This window comes from Dendropsophus ebraccatus, chromosome 5, assembly GCF_027789765.1.
Source record: "Dendropsophus ebraccatus isolate aDenEbr1 chromosome 5, aDenEbr1.pat, whole genome shotgun sequence".
NCBI lineage: Eukaryota > Metazoa > Chordata > Amphibia > Anura > Hylidae > Dendropsophus > Dendropsophus ebraccatus.
Genome location: NC_091458.1, coordinates 161,005,550 through 161,025,621, shown reverse-complemented (window position 1 = coordinate 161,025,621; position 20,072 = coordinate 161,005,550). Strand labels below are relative to the sequence as shown.

General features: G+C 42.0%; 1 protein-coding gene across 1 annotated transcript in view; it reads right to left on the bottom strand.

The window, feature by feature from the left end:
* Nucleotides 1–20,072, bottom strand: part of TBX4 (T-box transcription factor 4) — a 131,729-nt gene that overhangs the window by 24,645 nt on the left and 87,012 nt on the right. The window contains exons 3-4 of the mRNA XM_069972724.1: nt 17,893–18,012; nt 15,538–15,685 (exon numbers count right to left, since the gene is read on the bottom strand). Coding sequence (XP_069828825.1) covers nt 15,538–15,685; nt 17,893–18,012 — 268 coding nt within the window. The remainder of the gene's footprint in view (nt 1–15,537; nt 15,686–17,892; nt 18,013–20,072) is intronic.

Below are 20,072 nucleotides of genomic sequence, written 5' to 3'. Positions count from 1 at the left end.
TTAAGTGTGAGAACATAGCCCAAAATATGAACCAACTACTGACCACAATACTGGCTGAGAACATAGCCCAAAATATGAACCAACTACTGACCACAATACTGGGTGAGAACATAGCCCAAAATAAGAACCAACTACTGACCACAATACTGGGTGAGAACATAGCCCAAAATATGAACCAACTACTGACCACAATTAAGTGTGAGAACATAGCCCAAAATATGAACCAACTACTGACCACAATACTGGCTGAGAACATAGCCCAAAATAAGAACCAACTACTGACCACAATACTGGGTGAGAACATAGCCCAAAATATGAACCAACTACTGACCACAATTTAGGGTGAGAACATAGCCCAAAATATGAACCAACTACTGACCACAATACTGGCTGAGAACATAGCCCAAAATATGAACCAACTACTGACCACAATACTGGGTGAGAACATAGCCCAAAATATGAACCAACTACTGACCACAATATTGGGTGAGAACATAGCCCAAAATATGAACCAAGTAGTGACCACAATACTGGCTGAGGACATAGCCCAAAATATGAACCAACTACTGACCACAATACTGGGTGAGAACATAGCCCAAAATATGAACCAACTACTGACCACAATACTGGGTGAGAACATAGCCCAAAATATGAACCAAATCCTGACCACAATACTGGGTGAGAACATAGCCCAAAATATGAACCAAATACTGACCACAATACTGACTGAGAACATAGCCCAAAATATGAACCAACAAGTGACCACAATACTGGATGAGAACATAGCCCAAAATATGAACCAAATCCTGACCACAATACTGGGTGAGAACATAGCTGTCAGGACTGGCAGGCGTAGACAAGACAAGAGACAGTGACCCTAGATCTGAACCCACCCACTGTCACCTGCCTACTTGCCTCGGTCGACCCTAAACGGTCGTGGACAACCACAGAGTCGGTCCCTACACTGCGTAGGTGAATACACAAAACGTAGACAGACAAACAAAACACAATAGAGGATAGTCAACTAGCAGGGTCAAAACCAAACAGACAACGCAGTACAAAATCAGAAGGAGAGCGGATAGTCAAATGTCAGGCAAGAGGTCAGAACACGGGCAGAGCAATAGCAAGGGGATTAGGACAGGGAACGCTGGGAAAGGAGTAGGGGAGCTGGGACTAGTGACAACTAATAGCCAGCGGGGAACTGAGGATCTGACTGCTTTTTATCCAGGGTAAGAGCTTAGGTCCAGCAGCTGATTGGAGCAGCCCTGATTCCAGCACCAAGCTCAGCTGAACAGACCTAGCAGTGCAGTAACCCCTGCACTGCCAGAAGTCTCACAGGCAAGGTAGGTGTGGCTGGAAAGTAAAACACAGTTCAGACACAATTCATATGCAAACACAGACAAAAATTCAGCGCTTCCTCGGCCGCCTGGCACAGACCGAGGAGCGCAAAGTCACATTCCTAACAATAGCCCAAAATATGAACCAAATCCTGACCACAATACTGGGTGAGAACATAGCCCAAAATATGAACCAAATACTGACCACAATACTGTCTGAGAACATAGTCCAAAGTATGAACCAACAAGTGACCACAATACTGGATGAGAACATAGCCCAAAATACAGTATGAAACAAATACTGACCACAATACTGGGTGAGAACATAGCCCAAAATGTGAACCAACTACTGACCACAATACTGGCTAAGAACATAGCCCAAAATATGAACCAACTAGTGACCACAGTACTGGGTGAGAACATAGCCCAAAATATCAAGCAAATACTGAGCACAATACTGGCTGAGAACTTAGCCCAAAATATGAACCAACTACTGACCACAATACTGGATGAGAACATAGCCCAAAATATGAACCAACTACTGACCACAATACTGGCTGAGAACATAGCCCAAAGTATGAACCAAATACTGACCACAATACTGGCTGAGAACATAGCCCAAAGTATGAACCAAATACTGACCACAATACTGGGTGAGAACATAGCCCAAAATATGAACCAAATACTGACCACAATACTGACTGAGAACATAGCCCAAAATATGAACCAACAAGTGACCACAATACTGGATGAGAACACAGCCCAAAATATGAACCAAATCCTGACCACAATACTGACTGAGAACATAGTCCAAAATATGAACCAAATCCTGACCACAATACTGGATGAGAACATAGCCCAAAATATGAACCAACAAGTGACCACAATACTGGGTGAGAACATAGCCCAAAATACAGTATGAACCAAATACTGACCACAATACTGGGTGAGAACATAGCCCAAAATATGAACCAAATCCTGACCACAATACTGACTGAGAACATAGCCCAAAATATGAACCAAATCCTGACCACAATACTGTCTGAGAACATAGCCCAAAATATGAACCAAATCCTGACCACAATACTGACTGAGAACATAGCCCAAAATATGAACCAAATCCTGACCACAATACTGGATGAGAACATAGCCCAAAATATGAACCAACAAGTGACCACAATACTGGGTGAGAACATAGCCCAAAATACAGTATGAAACAAATACTGACCACAATACTGGGTGAGAACATAGCCCAAAATATGAACCAAATCCTGACCACAATACTGGCTGAGAACATAGCCCAAAATATGAACCAAATCCTGACCACAATACTGGCTGAGAACATAGCCCAAAATATGAACCAAATCCTGACCACAATACTGGCTGAGAACATAGCCCAAAGTATGAACCAAATACTGAGCACAATACTGGCTGAGAACATAGCCTTACCTCTAACAGTGTAAAAGAAAAGAAACATAAATTTTCTGTGGAATTTTTCTTTCTGCTCTGTCCTCTTTCTGCTATAAAAGTCCAGGCAGCTTTCTTTGTACTTTCTGGTACCTGAGATGGCCGATACTTAGGATTTTATATCCCTCTAATGCCACAGTGGGCTGACATTTTATTCATGTGCTTTAGATTCTTCACCTGTTTCCTTTGGGAGAAATTGCAGAATGAAATTCTTGGCATTTTTCTTCCTAATTACTGTACCAGATAAGGTTAGAGAAGCTTTCAGCTGGTTATCTTCCAGATTTTCCAGAAACTAGCCAAGATCATTTTGAACATACCCTAATAAATCGTAAGACACACACACAGCAACTTGGATAGTAAAGGAAAATTCAATTTGTAAAATCCATATTTAGTTTTAACACAAAGCTTGAATTACCGACATGTGTATGGAGGATTTCCATGGCATAGAACAAAAAATGGACTTAAAGGGGAATTCTGACTGGGACCCCTTTTATTGACAATGCATGGGGAGGGGTGGGTGAAAGCAATTACATCCACTTACCTCCCTGGCTCCAGCGCTGCTGCCTGCATTCTGCTGCTCTGGTCCCCCGATGTGATATTGCAAACCTGCTAAGCTTGTCAGAGGTTATAACGGTATCCCACCTCGCCTGTGACATCACGTCTCAACACCAGGAAGTGGCCACACACCAGGGGACCAGAACAATGGAATACGAGCAGCAGCGCTGGAGCCAGGGAGGTAAGTAGATGTAATTGTTTTCACTCACCCCTCCCCGGGCATTGCTAAAAAAAAGAGGTCCTGGAAGGAACAGTATACATAGATTTTAATTATCATCTGTCAGTGCCCGGGCCCTACCTAAGGTGCTGACAGTGTGCTGTAGTTGGCAGTCCCCTGGTGAGCCTGGTGCCTTTTGGTAATTTGTCTGTGCAGCGGATTATACACAATCTCAGGCCTCCTACTGTAATGAAGAGTCAAAGAGGAGTTGTATGTGCCACACTCTGGCCGCCTCACCACTTCTTCCTCTTCTTCATGAATAATCTCTGCTGCCCGGCCTCCTGCTTGCTCAGCTGTCAGCCAGTGTCTCTGATTGCAGATCAGTCCTCTGTAGGCTGTTTATGTCTGAAAGAAACACTCAGATATAGTTGAATCTCTGAGCCCAAATGTGTTGGAGCTATGGTCTATGTAACTCACCTGTCTACAGATTAACAGCAGTTTATTGTTTGGTTCAAATCCCCTAATGGAAATGAAATAGAGGTCTTTGTTTTTTTCTCATTATTGTATAATTTTTATGGCTATGTTCACACACAGTATACTGTACTTGCTCAGTATTTTTAACCAAAATCAGGAGTGGATTAAGAACACAGAAAGGCTTTGTTCATAGACTGTTGAAATTGAGTGGATGGCCACCGTTTATTGGCAAATAATTGCCATTTTGTAACACAACCGCCACTGTTTTGAAATAATGGCCGTTATTTGTCATTAAATGGCGGTCAACCAATTAAGTGCGGCAAAATGTTTTGGAAGCGCTGTGGAATCTGTTGGCGCTATACAAATAAATATAAGTATTTCAACAGTGTGTGAACATAGCCTGTCTGTGTTTTCAATCCACTCCTAGTTTTGGTTGCAAAATACTGAACAAGAATAAAAAAAAATAAAGACCAATATTTCATTTTCATCAGGGGATTTTAACCAAAGAATGAACAGCTGGTGAGTTACCCATAGACCACAGCTCTAACACACTTGGGCTCAGAGATTCAATTATATCTGAGCTTTTCTTTCAGACATAAACTGCCTATAGAGGACTGATTTGCAATCAGAGACACTGGCTGACAGCTGAGCGAGCGGGAGACCAGGAAGCAGAGACACTGGCTGACAGCTGAGCGAGAGGCAGAGATTTTTCATGAAGAAGATGAAGGAGGAAGTAGTGGTGAGGCGACCAGAATGTGGCACAAATAACTCCTCCTTGACACTTCATTACAGTAGTAGTCCTGAGACTTCACCATGTTATCCAGGAATTGACATCACCATGTTATCCAGGAAGTGACATCACCATGTTATCCAGGAAGTGACATCACCATGTTATCCAGGAAGTGACATCACCATGTTATCCAGGAAGTGACATCACCATGTTATCCAGGAAGTGAAGCCTTGATGCAGTAGTAAGTGCAGGTGTATATTGCTAATTTGTATAGCTTTTGGGGGGCAATACAATACTGTAATAAAAAATTTCATCAAACTTCTCCTTTAACTATAAAACCGATTTGCATAACTCCAATCTTTATCCTGCATCTTGCAATCACAACCACTGTAGCTCCTTTATAAGTCCCCTGGAGAAAGTGTAAAAAAAAAAAAGTTTTAAAAACATTTAAGAACCTCTCCCTATTAAAAGTTAACATCTCCTTCTTTCCCATTATACAAATAAAAATATGTAAAAAAAAAAATTATAGATGAAAATGTGCGGAATTGTCTAATCTATTAAAAGAAAACAATATTGTTCCCACACAGTGAGCATTATAAACAAAAAGAGGGGGAAAAAACACCAGGATTGCTGGTTTTTTTTAAATTATCAGAAAAAAATTAACAAAAAGCAATCAAAAATGTTCTTTTACAACAATATGACACTAATAATACTATAAATCACGGTGCAAAAATGACCCAACCAGCCCTGTAGGTGGACAAATAAAAGCGTTCTGGCTCTGAGAAGGCGAAGGAGGAACATTGCGTCCCTGTGACCTGGACATTCGGGCATCAATCACCTTTGGTCATGAAGGGGTTAATGTGGATAATTGTAATAGTTTGTTTACATGGAGCGATTTTCGTTAAATCTGCGTGATAACGATCGCATTCAAGCGATTATTTGTTCATGTAAACACAGCTAACAATCAAGCGACGAGCGAGAAATCGTTCATCAAGGTTTTTCAACATGTTCTCAAATTGTCGCTGGCCGCTCGCTGATAATCTGCTGGTCGCTTTGTCTTTTAAAGATTCACCCTAGTGTGTGAGCTGGCCTTAAGCGATCCTAAAACATTTGTTTTTTTTAACAGTTTATCTTTTTGTGTAAACGCTGAGCAGCATAAAAAGAAAATTGTTGCTTCAAAATCATTAAACGATCGATTGAGTGATTTATCGCTAAATGTAAACGGACCATCGGGGGTATGCATTTGGGCAGAGGAAACAAAATGTACAATTTCTATACTAAATGGTAAAACACTGGTAAAAAAATAAAAGACCGCCACTAGCCACAGGCAAGAAACATCATGGCATCCATCAAATAGCATAGATGTGTGGTGTCCCACTGTTAAGTGCCTTATGCACCTGTTGTAAAGTTCTCCCTCCAGGGTAAGTGGTGATGAAGGTACTGTATAAGTTTCACCACTAGATGTCAGTATTCTTTATATACCTCTGTTCTTGCTTGTATAGCTCAAGCTATGAATGGGTTACTGTTATGGTAGTACCATGTGTTCACTGCTAGCCTATAGGAGGTGCTTTCTCTTCTACCTATCCCTGCTCCACACACACACACACACACACACACACACACAGAGTCCTGTAGGAGGAGTTAGTTAGCTCCCTGTGGGAAGAAGTCACTTGAGTCTGAGACCCCAAAGTGTAGAGACAACCAGTTCTTTCTATACACTAAAAGGGAGAAGATCTAGGAACATCCTGACCCCGAGAACCAGTCTACAAAGTGCAGGGCCGTATCCTGATACACAAGAGGAGCTAGCCTGGATAGGACAAAGCTACCAAGGTATCCTATCTTTAAGTGGCGGTACCAATAATCCAGGTGAGTCTGTTGCCACTCAGGACTACTGTGACAAGAGCTCAAGGGACCGACTACAACCGGCAGGTCACCGACCATTTGGGAATACAAACCGGCCATATACAAAGCAGGTACCAACATCACACCTGTGTGCTGGACTGGCACTGGCATCACGACAATCACCATCACTGGCCGGGCAGCTCTCTGCCGTACATCACAGACGTCTAGGACCAGAGTATACAGCAGCTTTGCCTGTGTACAAATCACTAGTGTAGCCACACATGGACTATTGGGTGCAGTTTGTGGCTAGCCAAATTATTTGCAGTTTGTGGCTAGCTGTATTATCTCCAGTTTGTGGCTAGCTGTATTATCTCCAGTTTGTGGCTAGCTGTATTATCTCCAGTTTGTGGCTAGCTGTATTATCTCCAGTTTGTGGCTAGCTGTATTATCTCCAGTTTGTGGCTAGCTGTATTATCTCCAGTTTGTGGCTAGCTGTATTATCTCCAGTTTGTGGCTAGCTGTATTATCTCCAGTTTGTGGCTAGCTGTATTATCTCCAGTTTGTGGCTAGCTGTATTATCTCCAGTTTGTGGCTAGCTGTATTGTGTGCAGTTTGTGGCTAGCTGTATTATCTCCAGTTTGTGGCTAGCTGTATTATCTTCAGTTTGTGGCTAGCTGTATTATCTCCAGTTTGTGGCTAGCTGTATTATCTCCAGTTTGTGGCTAGCTGTATTATCTCCAGTTTGTGGCTAGCTGTATTATCTCCAGTTTGTGGCTAGCTGTATTATCTCCAGTTTGTGGCTAGCTGTATTATCTCCAGTTTGTGGCTAGCTGTATTATCTCCAGTTTGTGGCTAGCTGTATTATCTCCAGTTTGTGGCTAGCTGTATTATCTCCAGTTTGTGGCTAGCTGTATTATCTTCAGTTTGTGGCTAGCTGTATTATCTCCAGTTTGTGGCTAGCTGTATTGTGTGCAGTTTGTGGCTAGCTGTATTATCTCCAGTTTGTGGCTAGCTGTATTATCTCCAGTTTGTGGCTAGCTGTATTGGGCGCAGTTTGTGGCTAGCTGTATTATCTCCAGTTTGTGGCTAGCTGTATTGTGTGCTGTTTGTGGCTAGCTGTATTATCTCCAGTTTGTGGCTAGCTGTATTATCTCCAGTTTGTGGCTAGCTGTATTATCTCCAGTTTGTGGCTAGCTGTATTGTGTGCTGTTTGTGGCTAGCTGTATTATCTCCAGTTTGTGGCTAGCTGTATTATCTCCAGTTTGTGGCTAGCTGTATTGGGCGCAGTTTGTGGCTAGCTGTATTATCTCCAGTTTGTGGCTAGCTGTATTGTGTGCTGTTTGTGGCTAGCTGTATTATCTCCAGTTTGTGGCTAGCTGTATTATCTCCAGTTTGTGGCTAGCTGTATTATCTCCAGTTTGTGGCTAGCTGTATTATCTCCAGTTTGTGGCTAGCTGTATTATCTCCAGTTTGTGGCTAGCTGTATTATCTCCAGTTTGTGGCTAGCTGTATTATCTCCAGTTTGTGGCTAGCTGTATTGCTGCAGAGGAGGTCAGCCAAGGTATTCAAGAGAATAGGAGCAATGTGCCACCAACACAGACATCACACGTGGTAATATTTAGTTTGGGAAATAAGATTTTGTAGGTGGAAGCCGACTGTAATGTAGATAGATATAGATAGATAGAAAGCACAGAGATTTATTTAACTCTCTGACTGATATAGTACCAACCAGGATCGTAACTAGAAATGGCTGGCAGACGTTTGCCATCCACTTCCCCATCTGACTACCTAGATGACAATGGCGACTAGGGGTAAAGCAGCAGTGCCATGGCATCGATATATGACACATTCTCTGTCTGCATTACTGCTATACACAGACCAGTAACACTATAAAACTGTGAATTTATAGGGGTCGGTATTCCTGCTATGTTGAAGCTCTACGGTCCTTATAAGTGATCTGGGGCCCCACAGAGTAAGAGTAGGAAAATTCCCCAAATGGGTAGGTAGTCCCCTATAGGTCCACTGGTAGGTTGATAGTCCCTCTTTCTCTTTGTGTAAATCGGACCCCAGTCAGTAGGTAGCCCCTTTAGATAAGTTCCCCCTTAGATAAGTAGATCTGTAGTGTACAGGAGTTGGGGGTTTCCCTAAGGTCGGGCAGAGAATGTATTATAGTGACATACAATTATAAATATATTGGTTATTCTTTATTGTATTATAGAGAGGAGCTGGAAATGGGTCACCGTAGATACACACCCCAGCAGGGACTTACCATAGTGTGGCGGTGTACTACTGGGAGGAAGAGGTTACCGGTGGTATTGTACAGCTCAGCCAAAGGTGTAAATGTCGGTGACCTGCCGGCTGTTATGGATCCCTTGGGCTCTTGTCACGGTAGTCCTGAGTGGTAATTGATCCACCTGAACTATCAGCACCGCCACCCACAGAAAGGGGAAAAATGACCCAAGGTGTGCAGCGGAGGTGTATAGGTGCTGGTGCAGAGGAAAAGATGAGTAAGTCCCAGTTAATAAATAGAACAGCTTTACTGTACAGACTCTTGAGAATTCAGAACACTTTGACAGTAGATAAATAATCCTAGTACAGACGTAAGTGCTTAACCGGGTCTGTGCTACAAAGATACATGAGTATAAGTGCTGAATACAATAGAGGTAGTTGTAGTGGTGCTTGTAGAGCATAGAGCAGAGTGAAGCAGCGTAGAGGAGAGGAGTTCGTCAAGGGAGTTCCAACCCAAAATAGTACTGTGCTCTGCCAAAACTTTAGAGAGAGTTTACTTGTGCCTGTGTTTAGACTGTAGTCTGACCACTTTCTGCCCTACAGTGTCGAGTTACCCACCTTAATAGGGTGACACAAGCCCCAGTCATGGTTACCTGGGTGAAACTAAGTGTCCGAGCCTTAACGGTGTCACGTAGACCCTCTGGTAGCTTTGTCCTATCCAGGCTAGTTCCTCTGTGTTTCAGGATACTGCCCTGCACTTTGTAGAGTGGTTTTCAGCGTAGGCTAGGTTTATCCAAGACTTGTGCTCTTTGTAGTGACTAGCACTGTATAGTGGAAATAGTAGATAGAATGAAGAAACTGAGTGTCTATGGTTGCTTCATACACGTGTGCCTTAGATTAAACAAGACTGTGCTAGATCGAGGTCCTGGCAGAGCCAGGCCCTGGCTTGGCTACAGCAGGGACATCTGCTCTGTGTGTCCTCCTTCCACAAGAATCAGAGTAAAACTGACGCTACACTTCCTCCCAGCAAGTTACTACTTCCTACAGAGTTATGAAAGAGACCCTGTGAGTGGTGGAAAGGAATGTGTGCAGAGAAGAGAAGGGAAAGGATAGGTCAGAAAAGAAGAGTATCTCCATTGGACTGTACAGATCATGGCGCAAAAAATTACACCTCACACAGCCCCTTAGACCAAAGAATAAAAGTATAATGGAGATGTTTTTAACACATTTAGTTTTTTTTTTTTAAAGGTTTACATTTTTTAAAAGCAGTCTGATAAAATAAAAGTTACATAAATTGCATATTGTTGTAATTATAAAAACTCGAGGAACATAGATAACATGTCAGTTTTACTATAGGACGAATGGCATAAACACAAGCCCCCCAGAAACTAAAACAAATTCCTTTTTTTTCCCCCTTCAATTGTATTGCCCAAATGTTGTCTTTCTGGTTTCAAAACATATTTTTTGGAGAATTTAAGTCTGCCATGGCAAAGTACAATTGGTTTAGCAAAAAATAAGGGCTTGTTTGGGTCTGTAGGTGAAAAAATCCAGGAACTATGGCCTTTTAAACACAGAGAGGAAATAATTAAATCGCAAAAAAATAAAATTAGCCCGGTCCTGAAGGGGTTAATAAATCTATATCAATATAATATAGATTCCATTTTCTGCCCAACCTTAGGGAAACCCCCAACTCCTGTACACTACAGGTCCACAAGTAGGTAGCCCCCCCCCCCCTTAGTAAGAAGGTCCCCCTTTAGTAAGTATATCCCTCTGTAGGTAGCACCATGCACTTGTGCCATCCCAAAAAATATGCAAAAGAAGAGGCCGTGGAGCCTCATCAAAGAGCCTCGTAACACAGGACTAGCCAGATATCCCTCCGGGAAGGAGGACTTTGATGGGGCTCCACGGGCTCCTCTTTTGCATATTCATGTTTCCCAGGGGGCAATGCACTTGGGACTTCACTGCATTGAGCGCTTTCACTATCAGCCGGCAGTGTTGTCGTTTGGCTGGTCTCCCTGAGATCCGCGATCTGTATCCCAAAAAATAATAATACTGACCTCCTCTCTGCTCCCAGGCAGAAAGGCCCCTCTTCTCCTCCATGCACCCCCTCCACTCTGACCCTGTGCACAAGGCAGCTTGCAGGCTATGGTGGCCATGATAACCTCCTATCATATCATTCAGGTGCATCTAAATAACGCATATACAACTGAAAATGGGCTCCAACACTAACATCAGGAAATAAGAGGCCTGGTGGGAAGCCTGGGCCTTCTAATGCTACTGGCTCCACATGTTTTTTATGGGAAAAAAAAAACTGATGAAAAAAACGGATACATTTGTGTGCAGCCATTTTGATCTGTTTTTCCATTGACTTCTATTATATAGAAAAGGATCAAAACACATATGTTTTTTTGTAATGTACACAAAAGTTCGCTCAACCACATTTTTTGTGTGCGTAAAAAAAAATCCGGATGCATTTTGATCAATTTTTTTTATTATTATTATGGGAGTTGATGGAAAAAAACAGATCAAAATAGATGCACACAAATGCATTGTTTTTGCATCCGTTTTTTTTGCAAAATCCAGTGAAAAAAACGCATTGCAAAAACATCGTGTAAACCTTGCCTATTTTATTTTTTATTATTTATTAATATTTATTTATTTTCTTTAAAGTTTCTGTGTTCATGGAAAAATCTACAATTTTCTATTCTTCCCATTCATCCACCATCCAAATGTAATGAATCAGGATCATGTGACTGATGATTTATTATTGTACCTACAAATATTTCTTCCTCATCCTGACGGCTTACCCTTTGGCCTTCTGGGTAAGCTGCAGTCACTGACGGGATACAGACTGCATGCTGGACATGTGCCGATCCGCCTCGGCAGCCTCCTGTCTCTGAATCTTAAGAATCTACACAATCTCTTGGTGTGGGGGTTTGTTAGGGAGTAGGATATATTTTTTTTAATTCATTTTCTCTTCTCACACGTTTGCTACCTAGAGAAAAAAAAACAACAACAAAAACCTCCTGTCCGGTTTGTCCTGTTTAGCGTGAGCTTAAAATGATGTGTAGGGAATTAACATTTTATCAGTAAAGTATCTGTAGCTGTATATTTCGGTATACACAGGTCAGTGATTTAGTACCTACATATAAATATAATAATAGTCATATAAAAAGTTTATTAACTGATGGTCTTTAAAAGGCAACATAGCAAAAAATGAATTTAATTTAAGGAAATCCACAGGGGTTGTGGTTAGAGATGAGTGAAGCAGACAGAAATTTTCGGGAGCTTCGCACGTTTTCGGTCAAACTTGCTAATATTTGTGAATCAAATGTTAACGAATTTCATTAAAACACTCAAAACTATAGTAGCTACAGTGCTGGGACTATTACAGAGGGGCAAATTTGTTAAAGCATGTTGTTGTAAAAGTGTCAAAAATCTGAAATTGCAATTTGAAAAAATTTCAATCATTCAGTCACTCAATTTCAATCATCCTATTTCCGCCATCCCTCTCCTCTCTATCCCTATTTCACTCTGTTAGTCTCTCCATGCTCTCTTCTTACCTGCTGCCATCCTGTTCTCTCCTCCCCTCTCCTCCTCTCTATCCTCTCCTCTCCTACCGTCTCCTCTCTGTCCCTCCTATTTTATCCTCTCTGTCCCTAACTCACTCTGTTAGGGTCCTATTACACAAAGAGATTTTTAATGATAAACAATCGCAAACAAGATTGTTTATCGTTAACCTGAAATTGTTCACAATATTACACAGAACAATGGTCAATAGTTACAATCGTTATTACGATTGTTATTGCGATTGTTACTATAATCGTTTCTTCCTTCTGATCCCAGCAAATCAATGGGCAATGTGCAATTACACTGAACGATTAGTGAAAAATGCAGAACTTTAGTAAACGAATGTGGAATTACAGCGAACAATTACGAATAATTTTAGGTTCAGATCTAAATCAACAACATATGAACGATTTTCTGATCGTTGCCTGCAATTACACAAAACGATTATCATTTAAATTCGAACAATATAATGATTTTTCACACAATAATCATCCCGTGTAATAGGGCCCTTAGTCTCTCCCTGCTCTCCTCTCCCCTGCTGCCATCCTGTTCTCTCCTCGCCTCTCCTCTGTCCCTCCTCTCCTATCCTCGCATCTCTTTCCTTAAATCACTCTGTAAGTCTCTCCCTGCTCTGCTCTAACTGCCTGCTGCCATCCTTCTTTCTCATCTCCTCTCTGTCCCTCCTCTCCTATCCTCTCCTTTTTGTACCTCCTCTCCCTCCCTATATCATTCTGTTAGTCTCTCCCTGCTCTGCTCTAACTGTCTGCTGCCATGCTGCACTCTCCTCTCTGTCCCTCCTCTCCTTTTCTCTCCATCCCTATATCATTCTGTTAGTCTCTCCCTGCTCTGCTCTAACTGCCTGCTGCCATCCTGCTCTTTCCTCTCCTCTCTGTCTCTCCCCTCCTCTCCTCTCTGTCCCTATATCACTCTAATAGTTTTTCCCTGCTCTCCTCTAACTGCCTGCTGTCATCCTGCTCTCTCCTCCACACACAGCCGACTGGCCGTCTCCGACCGGGAAAAAAAATTGTTATTTTTTTTTAATGTATTACAATGACAGAAACTATTTAAATTCTGTATCCCTGTAGTCACATTGACACACAGACTAGAGGTAACATGTTAGTTTTACCGTAGTGTGAATGGCATAATTGTATTTAAATTAAATTTCACCCCACAATTAAAAAATTGGTCTTAGAAATGCCAATTGTTTTTTTAGACGCACTACTACAACAGAAAAATTACATCAAAGGAGTACAAATCATTTAAAATACAAATATTTAATGATTTTTTTTTTTATAATTTAATTAAAAAATGCATGTCAACAGATAGCAAATGAATTACCCTACTGTATTTTGTATTACGTTTGTTTTTCTACATTTCTGATCTATGTCTTAGGATATCTTCCCACAATGTGTTTTTGTGCTAAATAATGGCCATTGTTTTTAAAATCCCAGTTATTTTACAGTGACGGCTGTGATTAATCCTCATGATCATTATTTAAGGCTGTCATCATCAAAAAACGGCGGTTATTTGCCTAAAAACAAGGTTGTGTGAACATAGCCTAAACGTGTAAGGCGAGTATATCTTTTTATTTCCTCTATCTGTAAATTTATCACTATCACTAATTATCACTAGTATATGAATAAATATCCTTTATTACAAATGATTAGACAGAAAATAAAATGCAGGTCAAAACATAAAACTTTATATATAAGATATATATAAGCAATAAATCTAGGCCACCAGATAACTATACTTAAAGGGGTACTCTGGGCAAAGGTTAGAATCCTGCAAGGGCGGGCGATGGCGGGAATCTGATAATGAAGTTATACTTACCTGTCCCGGTGCCCTGTAGCCGCATCCCCACCAGTTAATTGTCGTCCTCTGGCCCCCTGAATCTCCCGGTTCCTGTGTCGACACCAGAGGAACTACCCACTCAGTCAGTGATGCAGAGATGTCCCCCCTCAGTCACTGATTGGCTGAGCAGGCATTTTTGAATAGTGTTGTCAAAGAACTGAGAGATGCAGGAGACTGGTAGGTGACTATAAGCAGTGGTCATGTGGCTGCGGGGACACTGGGACGGGTAAGTATCCCACCACTCCCTGCCTTCCCTATGTTAAGATTTCCCCTTTAATGCTGGTTGATGTCCAGCAATTCCCTTAAAAAATAGATACTCTGTTCTGATGATCAAATAGTCCACAACAAAACCTCAGACTTAGTTCATCTATAATCCATTAATTCGCCAATCTTATTGGTTAATGCAAAAGTGATGGAAGTGATTATAATGAGTTTCCGCTAATCATAGGGTTATAACATACACTCCATCTTGTAACGCTTCCAATATCATTCAACAAATGTCTGTCCAATGTAATGAGGCAAATATTCAGCAAATACCAGAATTGCTTGAATTGTTTGGATTATTGGGCAAGTAAACATAAGTAAGCAATAGACCAACCGTGGCGTGATGCACCCTGCTCGCCACCACACCGGCTCTCCTGATCGGGCTCCGTCTGCTGTAATAGCATAAAGTAGTCCCCTTTGGCTAAACCAAGCACCACATGGCCACGTGGCACCTTATAACTGGTGGAAAGAGTTGGGCATATGATCTGTTATTAGATCCAGTAAGTGAGACTAGTCGATTTGACCTCTATATTGGGTATTAGTTGGGTACATCCATGATGAGGATGTTGGTTCTACTGAGGAAGGAGCCGAGGGTTCTAGCACATACTGCCTCAGGCAGACTATATGAAACCAGCACAGACAACACTGATCAATGCTATGCAATGGCATCCAGGATTGATGTTTTTTCATCACATTATATAAATAAATAAATTTAAAAAAAAAAAAAAAATTCTCATCTACACAAATATGGTACCAATAAGAATTGGAGAATCATGACGCAAAACATAAGTCCCCCAATCCCCAAACAGACCCAAACAGCCCCATAGGTGAAAAAGTAAGAGCTATGGTCCTTAGAGGAGAAAAAAAACCAAAAATACAAAAATGAAAATCGTCCTGGTCCCTTAAAGCCCAAATCCACAACGTCCTAAAGATGTTTAGACCAATAACAAGTATCCTATGACATAAGATGGCAGCAAAGCTTTAGATCACGATCAGATACAATGTGCATGATACACATCAGAAATACACAGTGTAACATTATGGAGTGGAAATCTTACATGCCCAAATGGATCAAGATGGTTGTTGGTCAACTTTAGTTTTTGAAAAGACACCAGTTGCCTCATCCAGTGCGCTCCGGTAGCCGGCGAGTCCGGATGAACATATAACCTTCCCGGCATTGCAGGCTCAGCTTTACCAGCCACCATCCTACAAAGAACGAAGCCATCAACATGATGTATGTATACAGTGATAGAGTGTCCGATAAGTACATAGACATATAGATGAGTGCAGCTGGAGCATGCCCGAGTCCCATCCTTCAGCATTTGCATCCATGGCCGTATCCTGGTTTTCCTGGTCGCCCTAGAGCTGCATCCAACGTCTTCAGCCACTGGTATCTGAATGCGGAACAATCGGACACAAGCTGCTCCAGCTGCGCTCATCTCCGGTAATACAGGTATACAGGGAAACTCAGGGGGACAGGGCAGAATGTTTAAAGGAGCAATGGGTACACGGGTATATTAGGGAATGATCAGATAGTGGTAAGTATGTGTATCTCAGGATGCTGGAGGAATACACTGTACATTGAAGTACAGAGTCAGCCTGAGCATAACAATCCAAGCTACAGTATATAGGTGTGTATATATATATATAATCCAAGCTACAGTATATAGGTGTATATATATATATATAAAATCCAAGCTACAGTATATAGGTACTGTGTAACAGCAACAGTCCGCACACCCAAAACCGTATTGTCGGGTGCTAGTACAGAGGGATTCCTCAATCCCTTAGTGCACATAAACAGAGGTACTGCACTCTCAGAAGCGTTTATGCTGATGAAATTTTATTCAGAAGAAAATCATATCACAATCCAACCAGATCAAGTAATATGGATGAAAGAAAAGAAGTCATGCTACAGGCGACGTTTCGGTCGTGCTCCCGACCTTCCTCAGGCCTATGTAGCCATACTGGAAACCAAGTGTAGGGTATCTGCGATACCCTACACTTGGTTTCCAGTATGGCTACATAGGCCTGAGGAAGGTCGGGAGCACGACCGAAACGTCGCCTGTAGCATGACTTCTTTTCTTTCATCCATATTACTTGATCTGGTTGGATTGTGATATGATTTTCTTCTGAATAAAATTTCATCAGCATAAACGCTTCTGAGAGTGCAGTACCTCTGTTTACAGTATATAGGTAGTCATATATTATATAGATTAGATAGTATATATCTATTAGATATTTCTCTGTGGAGCCCACTAGTCTTGTTGGGATTTACTGACAGTGTAATATTGAGTCCCCCTGACATCTCCCATTGGGGCAACAAGGACTCAGCGTGTTTTATTTCATCCTAGCCAAACCGATTTCTTACCAACCAAGACACTGTAAGTGGAGTTGAAGGTGTCTTACGTGCAAATGATGATTTTAGGTCTGGACCTAAAGAAACGATCTCAGCTGATCGTTGTCTCTATTACATGGAGCGATAATTGGACGAATTTTCCTGATTGAGTTGATTATCGCTCCATATAATAGGGCCCTCCCACTGGTGTGATGTGAATGGGCTCTGAGGTTATGTTCCCTCTGCGGGATCATAGCGGGGAAAGACGGCCATCTTGTAATATTCATCATTATTTGCGGCTGGCAATATTATCAGTCATTTTACTTTGATGAGCTATGTGCCAACTATGCCTTGTGTTGGCCGTTGACCTAATTTTGAGGTCAAATCAGGGCTGTTATTTCTTAACAGTGGCCGTTACTTGTACAATAACCGCCATTATTTGGACTAAAAAAAGGGGGAACATAGCCTAACCACACAATGTCTTTTTTTGACCATTTTACAGTTTTTTTTTCTTTTATGGCCGTCACAATGGCCCTTATTTCAAACCAACAGCCATTACTCCATTAATAATGGTCGGTGTTTTGAAATGACGGACGTTTCTTGGGCACAAAATGACGACCATTCAAAAAATTAAAAAAGAGTCAAATGGTTAAAAAACACATTGGGGGACATGTATCAAAAGGCAAAAATGCCTTTTTTAGTGCAGATGGGGCAGATTGGCGTAAAAATATTGGCAAAGGGTATTTCTATTTTATTCGCATCTGCCCCATCTGCGCCACCTTCACCAGTGGGGTGGAGAGGAGGCAGATAGAGGGCGCTGTACCCTGAAACCTACGCCAGTCTGAGCTGGCATAGGTTTCAAAATTTTTGCACGGAGAGGCTCCGTGCGATCAGAATTTATGTAGAGGCAATGCGCTGAGCTCCGGAGCTGCGGGGACATTTGTAAGCCCGGTGTAAAAAACGCTGGATAAATGTCCCCCATTGTGCGGTCGTGGCCTTATGGTGTATTTAGAAGAACTAATGGATTTTATTAGTACTTAAAAAAAAAAACAGTAACAATAAGATAATCGCTCACCATTTATTATCACAGAACTTGTAGCGATGGTCATCAGCAGGAACAATGTCTATGAGGAGAATATATTTCGTCTTGGGGTTCATCCCAGTGACTTTAACTTTGTAACTTGGGAACATTCTCCTACAAAGGAAATAAAATTCAGGATCAGTAAATGCAGACATTCAATCCATAGGACGATACACCTATAAGATGGTACACCCATAGGACGATAAACTAATAGGACGATAAACTAATAGGACAAGACACCCACAGGACGATACACCCACAGGACGATACACCCACAGGACAATACACCCATAGGACTATACACCCATAGGATGATAAACCCATAGCACGAAACACCCACAGGACAATACACCCATAGGACGATACACCCATAGGACGATAAACTAATAGGGCAATACACCCATAGGACGATAAACCCATAGGACGATAAACTAATAGGGCAATACACCCATAGGACGATAAACCCATAGCACGAAACACCCACAGGACAATACACCCATAAGATGATACACCCATAGGACGATAAACTAATAGGACGATACACCCACAGGACAATACACCCATAGGACAATAAACCCACAGGACGATACACCCACAGGACGATACACCCACAGGACTATACACCCATAGGACGATAAACTAATAGGACTATACACCCATAGGACAATACATCCATAGGACGATACATCCATAGGACTATACACCCATAGGACAATACATCCATAGGACTATACACCCATAGGACGATACATCCATAGGACGATACATCCATAGGACGATACATCCATAGGACAATACACCCATTGGACGATACATCCATAGGACTATACATCCATAGGACGATACATCCATAGGACGATAAACTAATAGGACGATAAACTAATAGGACGATACATCCATAGGACGATACATCCATAGGACGATACATCCATAGGACAATACACCCATTGGACGATACATCCATAGGACGATACACCCATAGGACTATACACCCATAGGACTATACACCCATAGGACTATACACCCATAGGACAATACATCCATAGGACTATACACCCATAGGACGATACATCCATAGGACGATACATCCATAGGACGATACATCCATAGGACAATACACCCATTGGACGATACATCCATAGGACTATACATCCATAGGACGATACATCCATAGGACGATAAACTAATAGGACGATACATCCATAGGACGATACATCCATAGGACGATACATCCATAGGACAATACACCCATTGGACGATACATCCATAGGACGATACACCCATAGGACTATACACCCATAGGACTATACACCCATAGGACTATACACCCATAGGACTATACACCCATAGGACTATACACCCATAGGACGATACACCCATAGGACGATACACCCATAGGACGATACATCCATAGGACAATGTAGGTGAAGGTAAACACCACCATGTGGGACTGACTTTTCCAGTTGTTTTTCTGAATAGTTTCCACTACGGTAATAACATGATCCCTGTAGTCTGGCAGGCAGAGACCTGGATAGTGGAAAATTAGCATCAACCTCTTCGCCGCTCCGCCGCCCTTCTTCATGATCCATTTTTATGTACTTATTTTAGCTGTGGTGCCTTTTATCTCTTACTAGAATTAGGACTTGGCCATGAGCTGGACTTTTGGCTGTTATCCCAGAATCCTTATGCAATATGCAGAATATGCGAGTTGTAACGGTCACCCCCGTCTTCTCATCGCTCAGTTGTTACATGATGCACTTTAGAAGTATTCTGCAACAAAATAATTAAGTAGGGACTATCCCTGTATGTGTGAATGGTCCCCTGACAATAAGCAGGTCACAAAGTGTCCTTGCTAGTTCAACAGTGATTAGCTATAATGTCGACTCCGACCCCGATGCTCGACTATTCGATCCAATATCGCATCCTATTACAGTCTATGGGAGAAGAATGCTCGACACTTGGAAATCAAAATTCGACCACTTGAAGGTCACCAAGTCCACAATGACACCTCAGAAAATGATGCCCACATCTCTGGATGCAGCTGGGACATTAGGGGAAGCATGCCTGGCTGCATCTAACTGACCGGGACAGCAGGGGAAGCATGCCTGGCTGCATCTAACTGACCGGGACAGCAGGGGAAGCATGCCTGGCTGCATCTAACTGACCGGGACAGC